The sequence below is a fragment of the Schistocerca piceifrons genome, chromosome 8, assembly GCF_021461385.2.
Source record: "Schistocerca piceifrons isolate TAMUIC-IGC-003096 chromosome 8, iqSchPice1.1, whole genome shotgun sequence".
Classification (NCBI taxonomy): domain Eukaryota; kingdom Metazoa; phylum Arthropoda; class Insecta; order Orthoptera; family Acrididae; genus Schistocerca; species Schistocerca piceifrons.
This window is the reverse complement of record NC_060145.1, coordinates 139,062,647-139,082,216: the sequence shown is the minus strand read 5'-3', so window position 1 is coordinate 139,082,216 and position 19,570 is coordinate 139,062,647. Positions and strand designations below refer to the sequence as shown.

At 38.6% G+C, this 19,570-nt stretch overlaps 1 protein-coding gene and 1 non-coding gene across 3 annotated transcripts in view; one reads left to right on the top strand and one right to left on the bottom strand.

Moving 5' to 3' along the window:
• Positions 1 to 5,905: 5,905 nt before the first annotated feature.
• Positions 5,906 to 19,570, bottom strand: part of LOC124711990 (methionine--tRNA ligase, cytoplasmic) — a 122,132-nt gene continuing 108,467 nt past the window's right edge. For both annotated transcript variants that reach the window (XM_047242275.1, XM_047242274.1), the window contains exons 16-18: positions 16,393 to 16,548; positions 9,550 to 9,801; positions 5,906 to 6,280 (exon numbers count right to left, since the gene is read on the bottom strand). In XM_047242275.1, coding sequence (XP_047098231.1) covers positions 6,113 to 6,280; positions 9,550 to 9,801; positions 16,393 to 16,548 — 576 coding nt within the window. In that variant the 3' untranslated portion in view covers positions 5,906 to 6,112. The remainder of the gene's footprint in view (positions 6,281 to 9,549; positions 9,802 to 16,392; positions 16,549 to 19,570) is intronic.
• LOC124712808 lies at positions 10,269 to 10,371 on the top strand. Its single transcript, XR_007005624.1, has one exon. It is a non-coding gene; the product is annotated as a U6 spliceosomal RNA (small nuclear RNA).

Below are 19,570 nucleotides of genomic sequence, written 5' to 3'. Positions count from 1 at the left end.
AGACTTCTTGTCATTTTTTGGGATGTTCCCAGATCTTCGACACTGCTGACTTCTGGACAAGACAATGAGGCTGATTTCGTCAGAGTGACTGTTTTGGAGTATAAACAATAACAGGGGAGTTGCCATACATTATTCTTCCTAGGCAGTTTCCAGAAATTATGTGACAGTCACCCACATTTGCACCTGTGCAACATAATACCATCATATACTGACGGCGTAAGGTGTGCTAATTCACACACGACCACAATGTTTGAAACCAAAAAAATTCAAAGCAACAATGCAAGAGTTTCTCTTCATGCTGGCACAGGGATCTGCCAATCATCTAGTAGTAGCTGGCCTTCACTGCTCCATGTAGTGTAAAAGAAAATCAGGGTTGCCAAAAGTATCCCCAAGTGAAATTCCCTGATATTTCGCAACAAGTTTTAGCAGTTTTCCCTGACATGTTTTGCGATCTCAAGGGCAAGTAAAGACATAAGTTGACAATCCGTGTTTGCAGCTATGGTACAAGAAACAATAGTGCCAAATGAGTAAATATCTACATAAAACTTGCAAGCAGATGGCATTTCCTAATGTGAACAAAAATCTTAAGTACTAACATCAAAATCTTTTGTAATGAACTGTTTTTAGATGAAGAAAGCAAACCAAATGGCATGTATGTTTCATTAAGACCACTGTTATTTTATTTCAATAAAACAAAACACATTTGGTGACAAACATATGCATTTCCTTGGAGTCATAAGACAGATTTAAAATACTTTCCCTGATTTCAGAAATAACCTCACAAAAAAATAAGACATCTTGAAAGAAGTGTATAAGGCAGGGAAAAGTTGTGTAAACCAACAATACTGGTGACCGACAATAAAATGTTGGTTCTACTATGTTCATTACTGTTGGTTATTACCAACTGTGTTACGTCTATTATTTTACAGGTATTATGTGATTTTTCTTTTGAGAAATATTTGAGTACATAGCATACAAACTGCCAATGACTGCCACAATTTTCTTCTTCTTACTGTCCATACTTTCTAATATATAAACTCCTTTCGAAGTGGCAAAATGTACTAGAATAAAAAAAAAAGTCTACAAAACACCACACCTTGCAACATACTTGTGATGAGACAGTCGCAGTTTCTGAAATCCATCACCCGTGGCCTCTGGCCTCCCAAGGGGCACTGCAGTCCTAAGTCCATGGATAAACCATGAAAATCCACTGCATTATGCCACACACAAACGGACCCGGCCAGTGGGAATGTCAGTGAGACTAGATCTGGTGGGCAGGACGTGCATATTAGTGGGAAAGGAAGGGCCTCAGATCAGCAGCCCCAATCCATTAGAGATACCCGCAGAAATGACCTGCAGTTTTGGACTGTCATGGAAATCCACTAGTGTGGCCAGCTATTCCGGAATCACGGACAGCACGTTGATGAAATAGGACTGTGGAGATCAATCCATGCGACAGATAATTTGTGCAAATTCTCTAAGAATCAGTAATAATGATGGTAGATAGCAACCAGTTGTAATGATTATCTCTAAACTGTAGACAGGAAATGCAGAAAAGACAATCACACTTTCACAACTAAGTTTTCAGCCATACCTTTCTCTGAAAATGAGAGCACACACACATTCACACTCTCACTCAGACATGAGTCATGCACACATGATCACCATCTCCAGCTGCTGCATCTACAGTTTCTGGGAATCAGATCTAAAAAACACTCCTCACGCACCCCTGCCTCTCATCTGCAGCTCCTAGGCTAGGGAGCGACAAGTGGTGGCAACCTGACTGCAAGCTGAGGGGAGCGGTAGGAAGGATGAGAAGCAGTAGTAATGAGGGAGTAGGGAAGTGGTTCATGCACTCAGCTGCAACCAATCAGTGATAAAGCATTACATCTCAGTAAACAAACCATTTTATCTACCGAGACAAATTTCCCTGACAGGTTTGAAATTCCCTGATATTCCTGATTTCCAGAACCTGTGGCAACTCTGGAAACTAATGGATGGCTCCTGTGGAAATTACAGACATTTATACGAATGTGTGATGTCTGTTCTTTTGGACACGTCACACTAGGACAGGATAGGTAGGAATGTGGGTCAGCCAAGAGGCATGTTGAGATAATTCATGTAGTTGTGATAAACCACTGAGAATGGGTGGCCTAGTGGTTAACGTAACTGCCTTGTAGGCAAGAGATTCCACGTTTGAATCCCGATCACACATTTTCATCCCTGGTGATACCACACAAAGTCCTGATGCAGCGTGTCCATTCCTTTCTCCTCCATCCTCCTTCAATTTACATAAGGTTACAGTCATGTTAACAGTAGGACTTTGCCTGACCGATACTGTGTGTCACATGTTGAGGACTTCACACATAACGTGCGTGGTACATGTGTCTTCCTATTATAAATATAGTGCATGCATTCTACCAAATACCTATCATACCAGAAGACATCCCAAAACAGCTGTGTGTACACCACCTGGACCTTAAGAATTCACCAGGATGCCATTTGGTCTGTGTAATGCCGCACAGACTTTTCAAAGATCTATGGACGAAATTACTTGTGATTCTGCATTCTGCTTAATTAACATCAACGATGTGTTAATAATGTCCATTTCAGTGGCGGAACATCTAGAACATTTACAAAAGATTTTCAATCATCTTCATGTGGACAGTTGCTCATTAATCTAGAAAAGCTTGTCTTTGGAGCAAATGTGGTTGTTGGTGCTACCATTGGTGAAGCCTAATATTTTATGTAAATCAAATAAAAATATGTGGCATGGCTTTTCATGTGCATGTTGCAGCACTGTTGAGCCTTGATCACATCGCATGGTTTTTCTCACTACTCACATTGCATCTGCTGCTATTGTCTTAACGATCATATTGAGGTCATCAATAAATGTAGAGTCTTGTAACAAGATATTTACTATTAACATTTAATGCATGGAGCATATAGAAAAATGGAACAAAGAATAAACACAAATAATAACATGCATTACACTTCACTGACTTGGAACACTTTGTGCCACAATAATTTTCACAATGTGCACATGGCACTGCACCTTCACACAATAGCATTACAGTATCTCTGCAGAGCCTCATGGAGCTTCCCTTGATACCCACCAGATCCTGGTCTGATAATTCTCCCTTGGGATACAGAGAATGCTATTTTGAATAACATGGTAAGATGTATTCAGTTTAATTAGAAAGTGGGGCCATGTCCTGTTAGCTCACATTTTGTTCAATAGGCAACAGTTTAAACTACCAGACACTTTCCAGAAGTTAAGAAACAAGGGAACAACCTGGGCACCACTGTATAATGCTTTCTGGATCTCATGAACAAGCAGATTTTCACAAAACTGTTGTTTGTTGAATCCATGCTGAGATTTTGTTATGTACAATTTGTTATGTACAAATAGGATGTAATAGTGGTGGTGGTTAGTGTTTAACGTCCCGTCGACAACGAGGTCATTAGAGACGGAGCGCAAGCTCGGGTTAGGGAAGGATTGGGAAGGAAATCGGCCGTGCCCTTTCAAAGGAACCATCTCGGCATTCGCCTGAAACGATTTAGGGAAATCACGGAAAACCTAAATCAGGATGGCCGGAGACGGGATTGAACCGTCGTCCTCCCGAATGCGAGTCCAGTGTGCTAACCACTGCGCCACCTCGCTCGGTAGGATGTAATATCAGAGTATAAAATGTGTTTTATAGTTCCACACCAGACTGACATCATTGATATATGTGTATAGTTAAACAAATCTGTTTGATGATTCCTCTGTTAAAATTTTTAAATGATTTCCTATTTTGTACTTACTTATCTCAATACATGACACTTCAGTGTTCAAGTAACAGTTGAAAGGAGGCACTATAGTATGCTGTCCCTCTGTCAAACAATTTCACAAGACTGACTTCAGTATTTCAGCCCTCATCTTCCTCTGTTTTAGTGGCAGTTACTTCAATGAGTCTCTCTCTCTCTCTCTCTCTCTCTCTCTCTCTCTCTCTCTCTCTCACACACACACACACACACACACACACACACACACACACACACACAAAATTTAAAACAAACATTGACCTAAAATCCCAATACAAAAAGCCACAGACAGTACGTCAACAAGTGGCCACAAAAGCCTCAACAATTCTGTACAAAACGTTATGTTGAAATTCATTTAATGCATCTTGTATTCCTCTACAAACAATCACATTAGTTTTGTTCAAATTTAATTATAACAACAAGACTTTGTCTTCTTTTAATTCAGTGATGAAGCTTTATTTGCTTTCACAATAGATTCCTAATATTGCTATTGAATCACAGCATGTTTTTCCCATTCCTCACAATCCCACTCAATGTATACATGTTATGTTAACAAAGCACAATATTTGTCTACCATTCTTAACTGTACTATAAAACTCAACTGTATTATACATGCTATTTCATCAATGCTTGGAACTTAATCTCCAATTGCTGATGCACGATAAGCACTTCAGTATGGTATCAACAGTGCCATCTGTTCAACTACTAGTTGATAAAACAAAAATATCCATCCTGAGTCATTTATCCTAGTATTTAACCTGTGAAGGAAACTCACAAGTACTGTTCTTGTTTGTATCATTGCCCAACTCTTTTCCCACGGCATGTATTGCATTATGTGTAACTCACCTGCAGTACTAAACAATGGAAACTCCAGGTTGGAATAACAACAATATAAGGAAAAGGACAGATTGGTACTCACCGTAAAGATGACATGTTGAGTTGAACACAGGCATAACAAAAAGACTGTTACACATTTACCTTTCAGTCAAAAGCTAAATGTGTGACAGTCTTTTTGTTGTGCCTGTCTCCAACTCAACGTGTCACCTTTATGGTGAGTAGCAATCTATCCTTTTCCTTACAGTGTTGGTTCTTGCAGTATTATTTACACTAAACATATAGCATTATACATGGTACTTCCTTAAGTATTATTTACCTTGTTTGTTGCTTCTGAAACACACAAACAAACTGAAAATGATGTCTGTAAGTGACTGATATATCCTGTACGATATTATATTTATGCACCTTTGTAATTCAGATTTTTGTAAACAATAATAAGAAAACATATTATTTCTTAGTTTCTGGATGTGTCTTTCCACTATATAAATGCTTGACGCACATTAGAGTTGGAATAACAGTTGAAAGGAACTTTAGCTTTCAGTTGTGTTACATTGATCTTTAAAAGTGAAGTGAAAAGAATTACAGCAAAAAGATCCAGTAGATACACTAATTTATTCCTCTCCCTTTGCTGCTACCATATGGATGAGTTGGGGGAACATAAAAATAGCAGTCTCTTCCAATTTCTTTAATTCCTAACAGATTCCAGTACTATAATAGATACACAGAACAATCCGGTTCCTTCTTGTGTAGTTTGGATCCTACAGAGAGATTTACAATAAAGTACATCATATTATTCCACATCTCTCACCGAAATCACCACTGTTTTCTTTCACTCAAATGGTTTGTTTACAAGTTTAGTCAATCCAGTAATGTAACAATTCCTTAATGTTGCTCTAATAATGCAAAAGCAAGCACATGAAATAACTAGTTTGTAATTCTTGAAATTTTTCTAATGGGTAGAATATTTCATGAGCTTCTGGGTTAGCATCTGGAATGCATGCCCAGCAGATGATGAAATAATTAATCTGCACCTTGGTTTAAGCATATAAATCTCTTTTATGAAATAAAGGCTCTTGTGACATACTGAATACCTATACAGAATTTAAAACTACACTTAATTAATGCACTTTATGCATGACTGATACATCTGTTTCTCTGAAATAAATACTGTACAACAACAAACAAAAAGCCATTGAAAATGGCAGGAAATGTAGGTAACAAAAGCAATGTTGGTCATACATCATAAGGAAAACTCCCAGGGTAATTCACTTACTGCATGACTGATATCTGTATTTCTCTTAATTAAATATGGTACAAGAATGAAAGGAAAATTGTTACAGATTGTAATATCTATCAGCAACAATATCATTGTACATCACAAGGAATGCACACTTTCACTCAAGATAAATTAGTAATAAATAACTATATGTTAAGATGGAGGGAACAGAGAATGTAGTAGATGTCTATGTTATGTCTTTGTCTTTCCTTTCCTGGGTTTTGATACCGTCTGTTGGGCTGTCAGATCAATTCCCTGGGCAAGAGCCAATTGTTTCTTCAGTTCAAGGAGTCTAACAACTTCTGGCTGCCATTCTGCTTTGCTCTTGCCACTTGATTTCATTTCTCTCACCAAGTTACCCTGGAAATTGAACTGTCTTTTAACATGATGTTCTGAGGCAATTCAAAGATCAAGGACCATTGTTATTACAGGTCACAAATTATGGCTTACATTTTTCTGTCTCATAGGCTTAAAAAATGGCAATTCATTCATTATCACAATGTCAGATAATTTTAAACACTAACGCAATATGCACGTGTAAATTCAAGAAGCTGTGAACCAGATGCCATACAGTACATCACTTTCAAACAACTAAAATATTCAATTATCTACAATATAATGTAAATGGATCAGTTTCATTATCAATAAAAATAAATAGTTTAAAAACAGAACATGTAAAGGGTGGCAACTGTTGAAATGTAAGCACTGGTGGGTTTAATGTGGATGGAAGTGAGTAACTAGCCTTTGGTGAGGATGAGATCAACATCAAGGAAAGTGGCATTCGGAATAGAACAATGTGGAATTTTATTGGGAGCAGGTATTCAGAGATACCAAGGAATTTTAACAGGTCCACATTAAACTGAGCAACAAACAACAATACTTACATTTTGACAGTTGCCATCCTTTCCATATGAAAAATTCCCTCCCATACAGCCTTGGCATGCGAGGCAAACATATTTGTTCGGATTACAGCAATACACCACCATTATCACCTCAGCCTTCGCTGCACGTAATTACCCCACCAACCTAGTTCAAAAGCAGATTACCCGGGCCATCACATCCAATTTTGGTACTGCTGATCCCTCCAAAAACCAAACTTTGGAGCACACTACTAGTGACTCAGTATTATTCTCCTCTGCAACGTATTAATACGCTACTTTGATAGGGCCACGTCTTCCTAAAATCATGCCCTGAAATGAGATCCATTCTGTCTGAAATTTTACCCAGCACACTTAGAATAGCTTTTTATCGCCCTCCCAATCCCCACAATATTCTTGTCAGATACTATGCTCCTTCTGCACCCATCTCCCTACCCTAAGACCCCTGTGACCGTCCCCACAGTAAGACTCGTCCTATGCACCCTTCTACCACCACCTGTAGTAGCCCTGTAACTGGCAAAACATATACCACCAAAGGGAGAGCCACCCGTGAAACGACATGTCATATACCAGCTGTTATGGTAAACACTGTTCGGCCTTTTACATCGGCATGACTACCACCAAATTATCAATTAGGATGAATGGGCATAGGCAGAGGGTGTATACTGGCAACATACAACATCCTGTTGCAGAGCATGCTCTACAACATGATAATCATGACCTCGGTGCCTGTTTCACCACATGCGTCATCTGGATTCTTCCCCCAGAAACCAGTTTCTCAAAACTCCACACGTGGGAACTAGCGCTACATGTCCCTTGTTCTCGTCACCCACATGGCCTTAATTTATGTTAATTTCTTCCGTCTCAGAATTTCTTTACAGTAACTACCCTTTCTTCACTATGTTTAAGTTTTTTTACATCTATCATTGTCTTACTCATCTATTTTTCACCAGCCCCCCCTCCCACCTCTGTTACGTACAATGTACTTAGCTATTCACTTTTATTAACTCATGCACGGTGCTTAACCAGTAATCTCTGTCTTGCATATTACCCTGTCTTCCGCCTTTAAACCCTCAGGTTTTCAAATCTTGTTCGATGTAGTCCCCAGCAGTCTTTTCTTCTCATCCCATGCGGTAAGTCTCCCCTGATCCACGGTTCTGGGTGACTTTCCTGAAATCTACCCTTTTCCTAGACATCTTCAGTCCTTTTCCTCCACCCCTCTTCTTTCCCCTTCAACCCTTCTGCCTAAAGAAGGAGCCACTGGTTCCAAAACCTTGCCTAATTACTACCTTCTTTTATGTGTCTGTTGTACTGCCACTTGGTGAGTAAATTTTTTATCTATAAAATTAAATTATTTTGTGAAAAATTGATTGTTCCCACTGTTATAATACCTTATAATATGTTTACTAGTACTAGTATACAAGCAATTTACTATAGAAGTGTCCTCGTACTTTCTCGAAAATTGTTATGTATGGGGTATTTTGTTGCAAAATATGTTCAGTTAGCAATGGCCACCTTTTTAGTTCACAATTTGAGTCTGGTCTCATAAGCACTCATGTCTTCCACTTTTCAAAACATTCTTGCATGTGATTTTATATTAGGCTGCCCAGGAGCTCCTTCCAGTAGAGTGCAAAAACACATGGGCTGTACAATGCCCACATATTGCCACTGAGTTGATGGATTTCGACAAAGCCTGTTACGGCTTAAGGACATTGCACTAGGTCAAAAACACTTTTGCAGTAATATACTACGATAAATACCCTACTTTTGTGAGAACTCTCGCTTCTTATGTGATGAGGTAGCAGAGTGCAACTGTAGGTACACACTTTTGAATAATAATAAAGACACAATATTAATTTGCTACACAAGAATAAGCAAAAGTATGACTAGATTAATAAGTTTGGAGCAATCTTTCCATTACAGTAAAATGGAAATGGTGTCGATATCAGCAAAGAAATTAAGAATCCATTGTTACTTATTTGAGAGTGAAATTTTTTTTTTCAACATATGCAGTTTCATTAGGTTAACTTAAACTGGTGATGTTCTGAATTTTCATCTTACTAAAAAAATTTATTTTTGTGAGCAAATCAATACTACGGCACAGAGTTACACAAGTACAGCAGCTGTAAATGACATTGTCATACAGGACAGTAAAATTAGAAATAGTAAGTACAGGTAATGGCACACCAGTCAATCAAAATGAATTTGGAAGCAATATGGCAATTACGTGTCACCATCCTCAGTTTTTAACATCAACTTTTTGTCATGGTCTATCGTGTAATTACATGGAGCACATGACTGTGATGTAAATACCATAATGCAAATTTTATTTCAAACACAGGAAGAATGCCCATTTACCACTTGTTCAAAGAGGGACCATAGGAGAAGGGCTCACTGAAATAAAATTGTATAAAAAATGCTGAAACCTGAAATATTGATGAGAAATTTGATTGTCAGAAACTATGCACTAAAATCTCTCTTCTGCTCATTATGTGCACTCCATTAGAATGACTGGGCACACAGTTAGCACAACCTTCAAAGTTATTACAGAAAACTGAAGAAAGAGTCAAAGCTGGAAGTGCAGTAGTATAGCCAGAAAGAAGCAAATAACAGTCAAACAACAAAAGCATTAGCTTTTAGTCACATAAGCTAATTTGGCCCTTACTGTTACATACGAGACAAAGACAAAGCAAAACACTAACACTTTAATGCTCCACCACAGTTTAAAGATAATTAAAATGCACATCTTACCTGTTTATTAACTTCCGCCTCCAATCTAGCAATCTCCTCTGGAGAAGCAACAGCACCATTTACTTGAGGAGGAGAGACACTGGTAGCCGCCGCAGCTGCTGCCGCCGCTGCTGCTTGTGCTTGCTGTACTCTACTGACTGCAACCGCATGGGCTGCCTCCAATTGTTTCTTAAGGTCTAAAAGAACTGCCACATGTGGCTGCCATTCTTCTTTTGGAGCACCTCTGGCCTTCATTTCTCGTACTACATTACCCTGGCACAGAGAAGTATTGGTCACTTAATAGATAAATGAGCATATTTTTCACTACTTGCATTTCTTTTTTTCCAATTATGCAACCATTTGCCAATGAACACACAGTATATTCTATCACATACTCTTTCTGTAATCTCTCTTTTCCATTTTTTATTACTGAACTTCCTTGACATAACTCATCTTCCTTGCACCTTGCTGCTGATTTATAGTTGTTTTTATTGTATTGCACTGTTTTAGTGTAGCATTATTCTGTATTTGTTATTTTTATGTTTTCTTCTAATCTATTCCTACTGCCCTCTCCTTCAATCTTTAAAATTTTCTTTGCCTCCATTTTAAATCCCCTTTAGTCATTCAAATACAGCACCCTTTTAAACCTTTTTTTCCCTGTAAGCACAACATTATTTCCTGATAATCATTATCTATTAATTGCACGCCGTACACCTTTTTGTTACTTACATATGACCTACGCACTATGGCACAACATGTTTTACAGTTGGAACAATATTGAGATGATCAGCGCGGCCTCTGCACAAGGATGACACACAAAATTATGAAACATTCTGGGCTTTTTACTAGTAATTGGTTGGTAAGAAGAGGAGAGGTGGTAGCATAAAGTTCCTGAACACCGTAGTTTGCAGCAATGTCCTGGATAAGATTTCAAACCTCTCCACAAGTCCTCATGGACTGAGGACATGCGACTCTACTGCTGATGGTCCATCAGTTAGGGATGTTAAGCTCATCAGTCCCATTTGCTTTTTTAGTGTTTTCCGCAAAGATCAAGCTATTACTGGAACCAGGTTTCACTTACTCCCTTCATTTCAACCCTAACAATACAAACACTATGCCACACTGCGAAACCAATCAGAGCCACTCACACAACAAAGACACAAACTGTCACTTTAAAACAGGCCAGAGGAAGCACACAGCAAATACCACAGTCACGCCTTAGTAAAAGATCTGGCAGAGACCCTGGGGAAATTCTGGTCTTATGTAAAATTGCTAAGTGGGTCTAAGGCTTCCATTCAGTCCGCTGTTGGCCAGTCTAGTATGGAAGTTGAAGATAGCATAATGGAAGGTGAAATTTTAAATTTCACCTTCAAGGAATCGTTCACACAGGAGAAGAGTACAAACATACCACATTTGACCATCGGACAGACTCCCATACGGGCAACACAGTAATAAGCAAACCTTGCATATGTGGTGAACCAGGCACCAAGGTCACATGGTCATGTTGTACAGCATGCTCTGCAACAGCATATTGCGTGTTGCCAGTAGAGAAACAACTGAACAAGTTGAAAAGAAAATAAGTCACTAGGTCCAGATGGAATCCCAGTTTGATTTTATAAAGAGTACTCTAAGGCATTGGCCGCTTACCTAGCTTACATTTATAACGAATCTCTCGCCCACCACAAATTCCAAGTGACTGGAAATAGGCGCTGGTAACTCCAGCATATAAAAAGGGTAAAAGAAAGGACCCCCAATTTACAGACCAATATCCATAGCTTCTATTTGATCCAGAATCCTTGAACATATCCTCAGTTCGAATACAATAAACTTTCTTGAGATTGAGAAGCCTATGTCCATGAGTCAGCATGGTTTTAGAAAGCATTGCTCATGCGAAACTCAGCTTGCCCTTTTCTCACATGATATACTATGAACTATGGATGAAGTGCAAGAAAAAGATTCCCTGTTTCTAGATTTCTCGAAAGCATTTGATATGGTGCCCCACTGCAAGCTGTTAATGAAGGTACGAGCATAGGGAATAAGTTCACAGACATGTGAGTGGCTTGAAGACTTCTAAAGCAATGGAAACCAGTATGCTGTCCTCGATGACGAGTGTTCACCAGAGACAAGGTTATCGTCAGGAGTGCCCCAGGGAAGTGTGGTAGGACTACTGTTGTTCTTTTCATACATAAATGGTTTGGTGGACAGGGTGAGATGCAATCTGCGGTTGTTTGATGAGGACGCCCGGTGTATGGTAAGGTGTCAAAGTTGATTGACTGTAGGAAGATATAAGATGACTTCGACAAAATTTCCAGTTGGTGTGATGAATGGCAGCTAGCCCTAAATATGGAAGAATATAAGTTAATGCAGATGAATAGGAAGAACAAACCTGTAATGTTCAGATAAAGTACTATTAGTGCCCTACTTGACACAGTCAAATCATTTAAATATCTGGGCGTAACGTTTCAAAGCAGTATGAGATGGAATGAGCATGTGAGAACTGTAGTAGGGAAGATGAATGGTCAACTTCAGTTTCTTGGGAGAAGTTTAGGAAACAGTGGTTCACCTGCAAAGGAGGCTGGATATAGGATGCTGGTGTGACTTACTCCTGAAAACTGCTTAATTGCCTGGGTTCTGTAACAGGTTTGACTGAAGGAAGGCATCAAAGCAATTCAGAGGCGGGCTGCTAGATTTGTTACCAGTATATTTGAAAAACACGTTAATGTTAGAGAGAGGTGCTTTGAGATCTCAAATGAGAATCTCTGGTGGTAAGCTGACATTCTTTTCAAGGTACACTGCTGAGAAAATTTAGAGAATTGGCATTTGAAGCCTACAAATATTGCACAAAGGGCCATGAAAATAAGATATGAGAAATTAGGGCTCATATCGAGGCATAATGTATGGAAGTGAAACGTGGATGATAAATAGTTTGGACAAAAAGTGAATAGAAGCTTTTGAAATGTGGTACTACAGAAGAATGCTGAAGATTAGATGGGTAGATCACATAACTAATGAGGAGGTATTGAATAGAATTGGGGAGAAGAGGACCTTGCGGCACAACTTGACTAGAAGAAGGGATCGGTTGGTAGGACATGTTCTGAGACATCGAGGGATCACCAATTTAGTATTGGAGGGCAGTGTGTAGGGTAAAAATCGTAGAGGGAGACCAAGAGATGAATACACTAAGCAGATTCAGAAGGATGTAGGCTGCAGTAGGTACTGGGAGATGAAGAAGCTTGCACAGGATAGAGTAGCATGGAGAGCTGCATCAAACCAGCCTCAGGACTGAAGACCACAACAGCAACAATGGAGGCATATAGACAGTTATTTTTCCCTCGCTCTATTTGTGAGAGGAACAGGAAAGGAAGTGACTAGTAGTGGTACAGGGTACCCTCCGCCATGCACCATACGGTGGTTTGCAAAGTATCTGTGTAGATCTAGATGTAGAATGCTTTGGTAAAGTGATATATTTCACAAGCATTTTTTGAACCAACAAATGATGACAGCCACTATAAAAAATTTATTTTTGTGATGAATTAGATAACCTTCTGTTTAAATGTAGGTTTTATTTATGGACACGTATCATTAGATGAATGGATGTAGCATACCTGCAAGCCATATAATCATCATATCTGTTCACAGTACCTGCTGGCTGAGAAGTTTAATCCATGCTGTCAGTTCCTCCCTCTAAGATATGTTGCATGCCATAAAGGAATAAGAGCTGTGACAATGCCTATGGCATCAAGGAGACAAGAGAAAATTTGTTATATAGACATACTCAATCTGAATCTGTTAATTAAGATGGATTGTTTTTGGACTTTGTCTTTATCGATGTTCTGTGATATTCCAAATAATGCAACAGCTTTATAACATACAGTTATTATAAACAAGAGTACAATATACAAGACATTGTCAGTGAGAAGTCTCACATTCATTTTGAGAGGTGGGCATTGGACTTGTACTCTTACTCCTGACAGTAACAGCTGCACTTCAAGAAAAGAAGTTTAATCAAAAGAGTTTGGCAATTGTACTGAAATAACAAGTTGAGCAAGATTAACTAACAGGAAGTCTTAGCTACCAATCTGGCTTTACTTCACCACCCAATATCAAGGTCAAGAACCAGTGGAACACTGCAACACACAGCCCTCTGACACTCCTCTCCTTAGTATGAACTGACTTTACATGTACATCAGTTCCACAAACCAGTGAACTTCATAAAAGATCTGCCTTCTACCTGTAAGTTTTGTATCAAATTCTAACTAATGTTCTGCTTCCACTACGAACAAATTTTTCACATCTGTTCTTAATCCTTTCGCTGCTACAGATGTGTTCTCTACATTTCGTGCTGAGTGCAGCTTTGTTGCCACTGTACTGCTCCCCAAATGCTGCTACACCTGTGCTGAAGATGGCATTCCAGCCACTGTGAAATACTTACCACCCAATAAAAACAAATAAAAAAAAAGGAACATCTGGCTCATAGCCTGAGTTTGCAGAGGTAAAAATGCACTTCTTTAACTTTGTGTATGGTTGATGTTAGCTTGTATATTGCTATGAACGAGATGTAGATAAGATAATGAAATTTTATTTAAAATTGGGAACAGAATGACATCTCATTTCATACTCAAGTTATTGGCCTTAGTATCTGGTGGAAAGTCGCATGTGACATGCCCGTTTCCGTCGCTGAGCAACAGGAATTATGGGTTCATAAGAATCATCATAATTTATAAAGGGTTCAAGATATCAAAATGAGGATTTTTGCAAATCACTACATGAAAAGAGGCACATAGGTTGTATGATAAATGCTCAAAACTTTTTTATTCACAAAGATATGGAAGCAGCTCATCTGCAGCAGAGAGACACTGACAAAACGAGACACATATACATGTCAGTAGCACTTAAAGGAAAAGACAGGCGCCATATTTAAACAAAAGCTCAGTACCTGGAGAGTGGCAAAGCATGACGAGTTAACTCATCCACAGCAGTCAAAGAGTTAACAGTATGTTTACGCATTTTACAGACTAAATAGTGATAAGAAGTCTAAGCATGGCAGAGTTGTGGTTAAAGCACTGGGCTCACGGTAAGAGAAGCAGGACTCAAGTAATCCTTTAGCCATTCAGGTTCAGAGTTTCCATCATTTCCCAGAACTAATTCACGCAAAACACAAAGGAACTAATGACATTAGCTCTCTCTCTCTCTTGACTGGTTCAAAATAATAGACATCATTTTCATCCTGCAGTCACTATGAATTAAGATACAAAGCAATTAATGACACTGGCTGCCAGTGGGCACTGATTTAAATCAAGGGGGGAACATGAAAATTTTGTATCAAACCAAGATTTGAACTCAGGTCTCCAGCTTAGCAAGAACAGACACCACATATAAAATTCAAGAAAATAACAAAATGGTTTATCTAAATAGCACAAGGCAAATTTCTTTCCCCATCCCTGTCCAATCGCACTTTGTTCTCAATGTCTTCTAACCTAATGTGATGAGAAACTGTGTGTCCATCTATGTCAGGCACTGAAAATATTGAGATTCTCAAGTAATTTCTTCAAATGTTACTAGAAAACCAATGACACCTGTGATGCATCACTGCTTATTACAAAAAGTAGGTAACAAAATAAAATTAATCAGATTATTATCCAAAACCTAATGTGTCCTGCACCAAGTACTCTATGACTTAAGAAGTTAGTATTCAGTGTGCGCCACCAAAGTAGTTTGAACTGTTTAGTAATATATTCAGATGAATATCCAGTTCACACAGAAAAAAGTGTTAATTATGTGCATATGTCCTCTGCAACAAATTGCTGCATTTTATGAGCTATGGTGTATTACAAACAAGAAAAATTTGCTGCAACATCCTTCAAACACAAGAAGCAATAAACAGTTTCCGATAAGAACTTTGAGTGCATTATTCAGTACGGGGGAGATTGTATTCTATAATTTAAGTGTAAAACTTCCATAAGGTGTGAGATAAACATTTTAAACATTATATATAAAAACAAAGATGAGGTGACTTACCGAACAAAAGCGCTGGCAGGTCGATAGACACACAAACAAACACAAACATACACACAAAATTCAAGCTTTCGCAACAAACTGTTGCCTCATCAGGAAAGAGGGAAGGAGAGGGGAAGACGAAAGGAAGTGGGTTTTAAAGGAGAGGGTAAGGAGTCATTCCAATCCCGGGAGCGGAAAGACTTACCTTAGGGGGAAAAAAGGACAGGTATACACTCGCACACACGCACATATCCATCCACACATACAGACACAAGCAGACATATTTAAAGACCTTTAGAGGTCTTTAAATATGTCTGCTTATGTCTGTATGTGTGGATGGATATGTGCGTGTGTGCGAGTGTATACCTGTCCTTTTTTCCCCCTAAGGTAAGTCTTTCCGCTCCCGGGATTGGAATGACTCCTTACCCTCTCCTTTAAAACCCACTTCCTTTCGTCTTCCCCTCTCCTTCCCTCTTTCCTGATGAGGCAACAGTTTGTTGCGAAAGCTTGAATTTTGTGTGTATGTTTGTGTTTGTTTGTGTGTCTATCGACCTGCCAGCGCTTTTGTTCGGTAAGTCACCTCATCTTTGTTTTTATATATAATTTTTCCCACGTGGAATGTTTCCTTCCATTATATTAAACATTTTAAACATATATTTAAAAACATATGGCAACTGAATACATAATCTGTGATTCTTTATAAAAGAAAATTATATTTAAACTTAATTCTTCTTTAACTGAAGGACCGTCAGAAAGTTTTTCAAGTATAAAATAAAACTGAAACTTTAAATCATTTCACATTTTTAAAAAATTAAATTTTCTTATGTGGGAATATTTTTAATATTTTATCTGTTATTAAATTTCTACCTGCTTTGCAATGGCAGCTTCAAGATGGGCTACGATATCTTCTCCAGATAGCACTGGCACTGGTTTCTCCGCTGGGGGAGATCGTTGGCGGCCAGAGAACTGTTTCTTCAGTTTCTCTATCTGTGCTGTTTCTATCTTAGTAAAAAGTGGAGCTGGCTGCAATCAATCAATACAGAACACAAAAATAAATAAATACAATCTTACAAATTACTAGAAACAAAATCAGTTGACATATTTTCATATCCCCTAAATGAGGTGAAACAAAAAAAGAACTTTGTAATGATGTTATAATCAAGTGCATATTTAAGCAATTGAGGGGGCCGATGTAAAAGTGATCTAACCCTCTCCAATACGGAAAATGAGATATTGGGTTGTATGAATAAAAACGAGAACATTCTCCAGAGTTGATACTCAGAGCAAAAGAACATTCTCAAAGGAAGTTCTGTTTCGTATGAATAAAAACTAGGAAGCATTATCTCTGACCCTCGAGTACTTTCTCTCTACCTCCCCTCCTTACTGAGTAAGTTCCCGGCAAAGAGATTAAAATCCAACATCTTTTGTTCTCAGTTTGTTTCGTTTGCGTGTGTTTTGTGATACCGAAAGTTTTTCTCAAGTTATTTCTGTGCCGAATTGGAAGACTCAGAATTAGCCTTTGTCAACATTATTAAAGATTACCCTGCAATCATCAGTAAATCGCAAACTCCGGCCACAAGAAGAGAGAAGGCAGATTGTATTAAAGAAATACAACACCGTTATATGGTTAGTTTTGGTAAAGAAATTACGAACGGGCAGATAATGAAGAAACTGCACAACATGAAATCCCGTATCAAGGCCAAGACGGATGTTAATAAGATGGGAAACATTAAGATCTCCCTGAAAAATTGGGAGCAGCCATTTTTGAAGTTTTTGGACGGAGATGACTGCAACCCAACTATCCACAGAGATCCTGGTAAGTCCCATACTTTCCGATTTTTTTATTACGTGCTCAATGCTTTGAAATTGTGATTCAGAAAAATACGTATTTTAACATGTGAAAATGAAACAATGTTTGGTAAATTTCGTCTACTATATCACCACTTTTCAGTAAAAGTATCACAGTGTATTATGCATGAAATTGGACGAACCCCTCCCACATTTCTCCGTAAACCTGTTTGGTATATTTACTAACTAGAAACTGAATACTGACACACTACTATTACTTTTTTTAAAATTTTTATTAGGAGCTTGTGCAGTAGGTGGTGGTTTCACCTCTGTCATCACTTCATCATGGAATTCGGAGGTAGCTGACACAGACTGCACATTGTATGAACAAGAATCAATTTTGTAGCTACCACTAATTGTTGCAGCCGACCATATGGATCTCAGGGGCCCCGAAGTCGTCATATCTTCCCAATCGCCCGCTTCAGGGCATGAGAGTGTGCGTAAACGTCGGAGATTTCCGTATTTACTCGAATCTAGGCCGCACTCGAATCTAAGCCGCACCTGAAAAATGTGACTCGAAATAAAGAAAAAAAAAATTCCCGAATCTAAGCCGCACCCAAAATTTGAGACTCGAAATTCAAGGGGAGAGAAAAGTTTTAGGCCGCACCTCCAAATCGAATCAAAGTTGGTCCATTGTAATATGAGACACAATTTAGGTTGAATGAATGACGATACAGCTGTAGTAGTTTGGTTCGAGTCGTAAGCTTAGCAGTTAAGCTTTACCAGGTAGCCATTGCTATGTGTCAGGCGCTCCGTCCGTATTTATACGGGTACCCTTCCTTTTTCACGTGCTTCGTCTGGTTTGAATCTATTGCTTATTTTGCTTTGATCTGATAAGTGCCGTTTTCTTTGTTATAGGTGTTTACGTCGCTCTAAGCTGAAAATGCATTACTGTACTGTGTCATGCATTGTTTGTCGCATTCTGATAGTGCGTGTTTACGGTCTGTCGCCGCTCGCGGCATGGCTTGCTTTTGTGCGCGCTACTGCCGCTCACAATAAAAAAAAATAGAGAGGAATCGTCTCATTAGCGAAACAATGGCGCGAGACTGCTATTTGTTGTTACTTACACTGCTGCTTTCTTTGATAATGATCAACAAGAACCAAATAATAGACTGCGTATGATAGATCATGATCTGAACGAGAGTTAGGCGAAAATTTTTCTCTGTTTGAAAATCTTTGCGGCCGCTTCTTTAGTACATCAAATTCTGCACATAAATTAGAGTCATCTTAGATTTGAAAATCTAGTCAACTGCCATGCTTCACTTCTGACTGTATCACTTAATACGAATATAAACATGACACGATACATATATTCTTCCGCATTTGCTGTTGTCTCACTCTAGTTTCATAGTTTATTAGGCAGGCAGGATTTAAATGAGATAGCAGCAAACACGAAAGAAAACATGGCAAAATGTTTATATTCGTCTTATTCTTATGGTGAAGAGAATACTGCATGTGATTCACAATTCATACAAGTTCCTATTAGCAACCATCTCTTGTCACAGGTAGGAAAAATTTCAGAGCGTAGAGTTGGCCATATTGACAAACATCCCAAACAGTCTTGCCAGTTGGATTTTTGTAGTACATTGAAATTTTGCTACATTCGAAGATGAACAATACGGAGTTGTATTTACTTCGTTGGATAATGTGTGAAAATGCAGTTGTCGAAACTCTGGGCGGAGAAAAAAAGCTCGTCTTCCACCTTTTTTTTTTTTAATTTATTTACTGACGCAGAGGTTTTGGAGCCAGTATTTACCTTTATGCCTACAAACCATGCCTGTGTAGCGCTACATATATTCGACGGCAGTTCGTTGTGGCGGCACCTACCAACATTTTTCAGAACTTCCGCTTGCTTTGCACTCGATTCTAAGCCGCAGGCGGTTTTTTGGATTACAAAAACCGGAAAAAAAGTGCGGCTTAGATTCGAGTAAATACGGTAAGTTTGGAAACAGATGGGACACTTAATTTGTCTGCTTCAGAGCTGCAAAGGCTGATGCTATTGTACCAATTGGACATATCGAAATGGAAGCAGCAGAAATTGATGCGTGATGAAGATAAACAATAAAACAAATTGAGGTGTCTTATTTACATACCAAATTTTATTAATAAAAACATCATTTTTAAGTGAATGTTCATTTACATTCCTCATTTACCAAATTCCATATCCTCTTACAAAAATTATTCAGTACAGATTTCT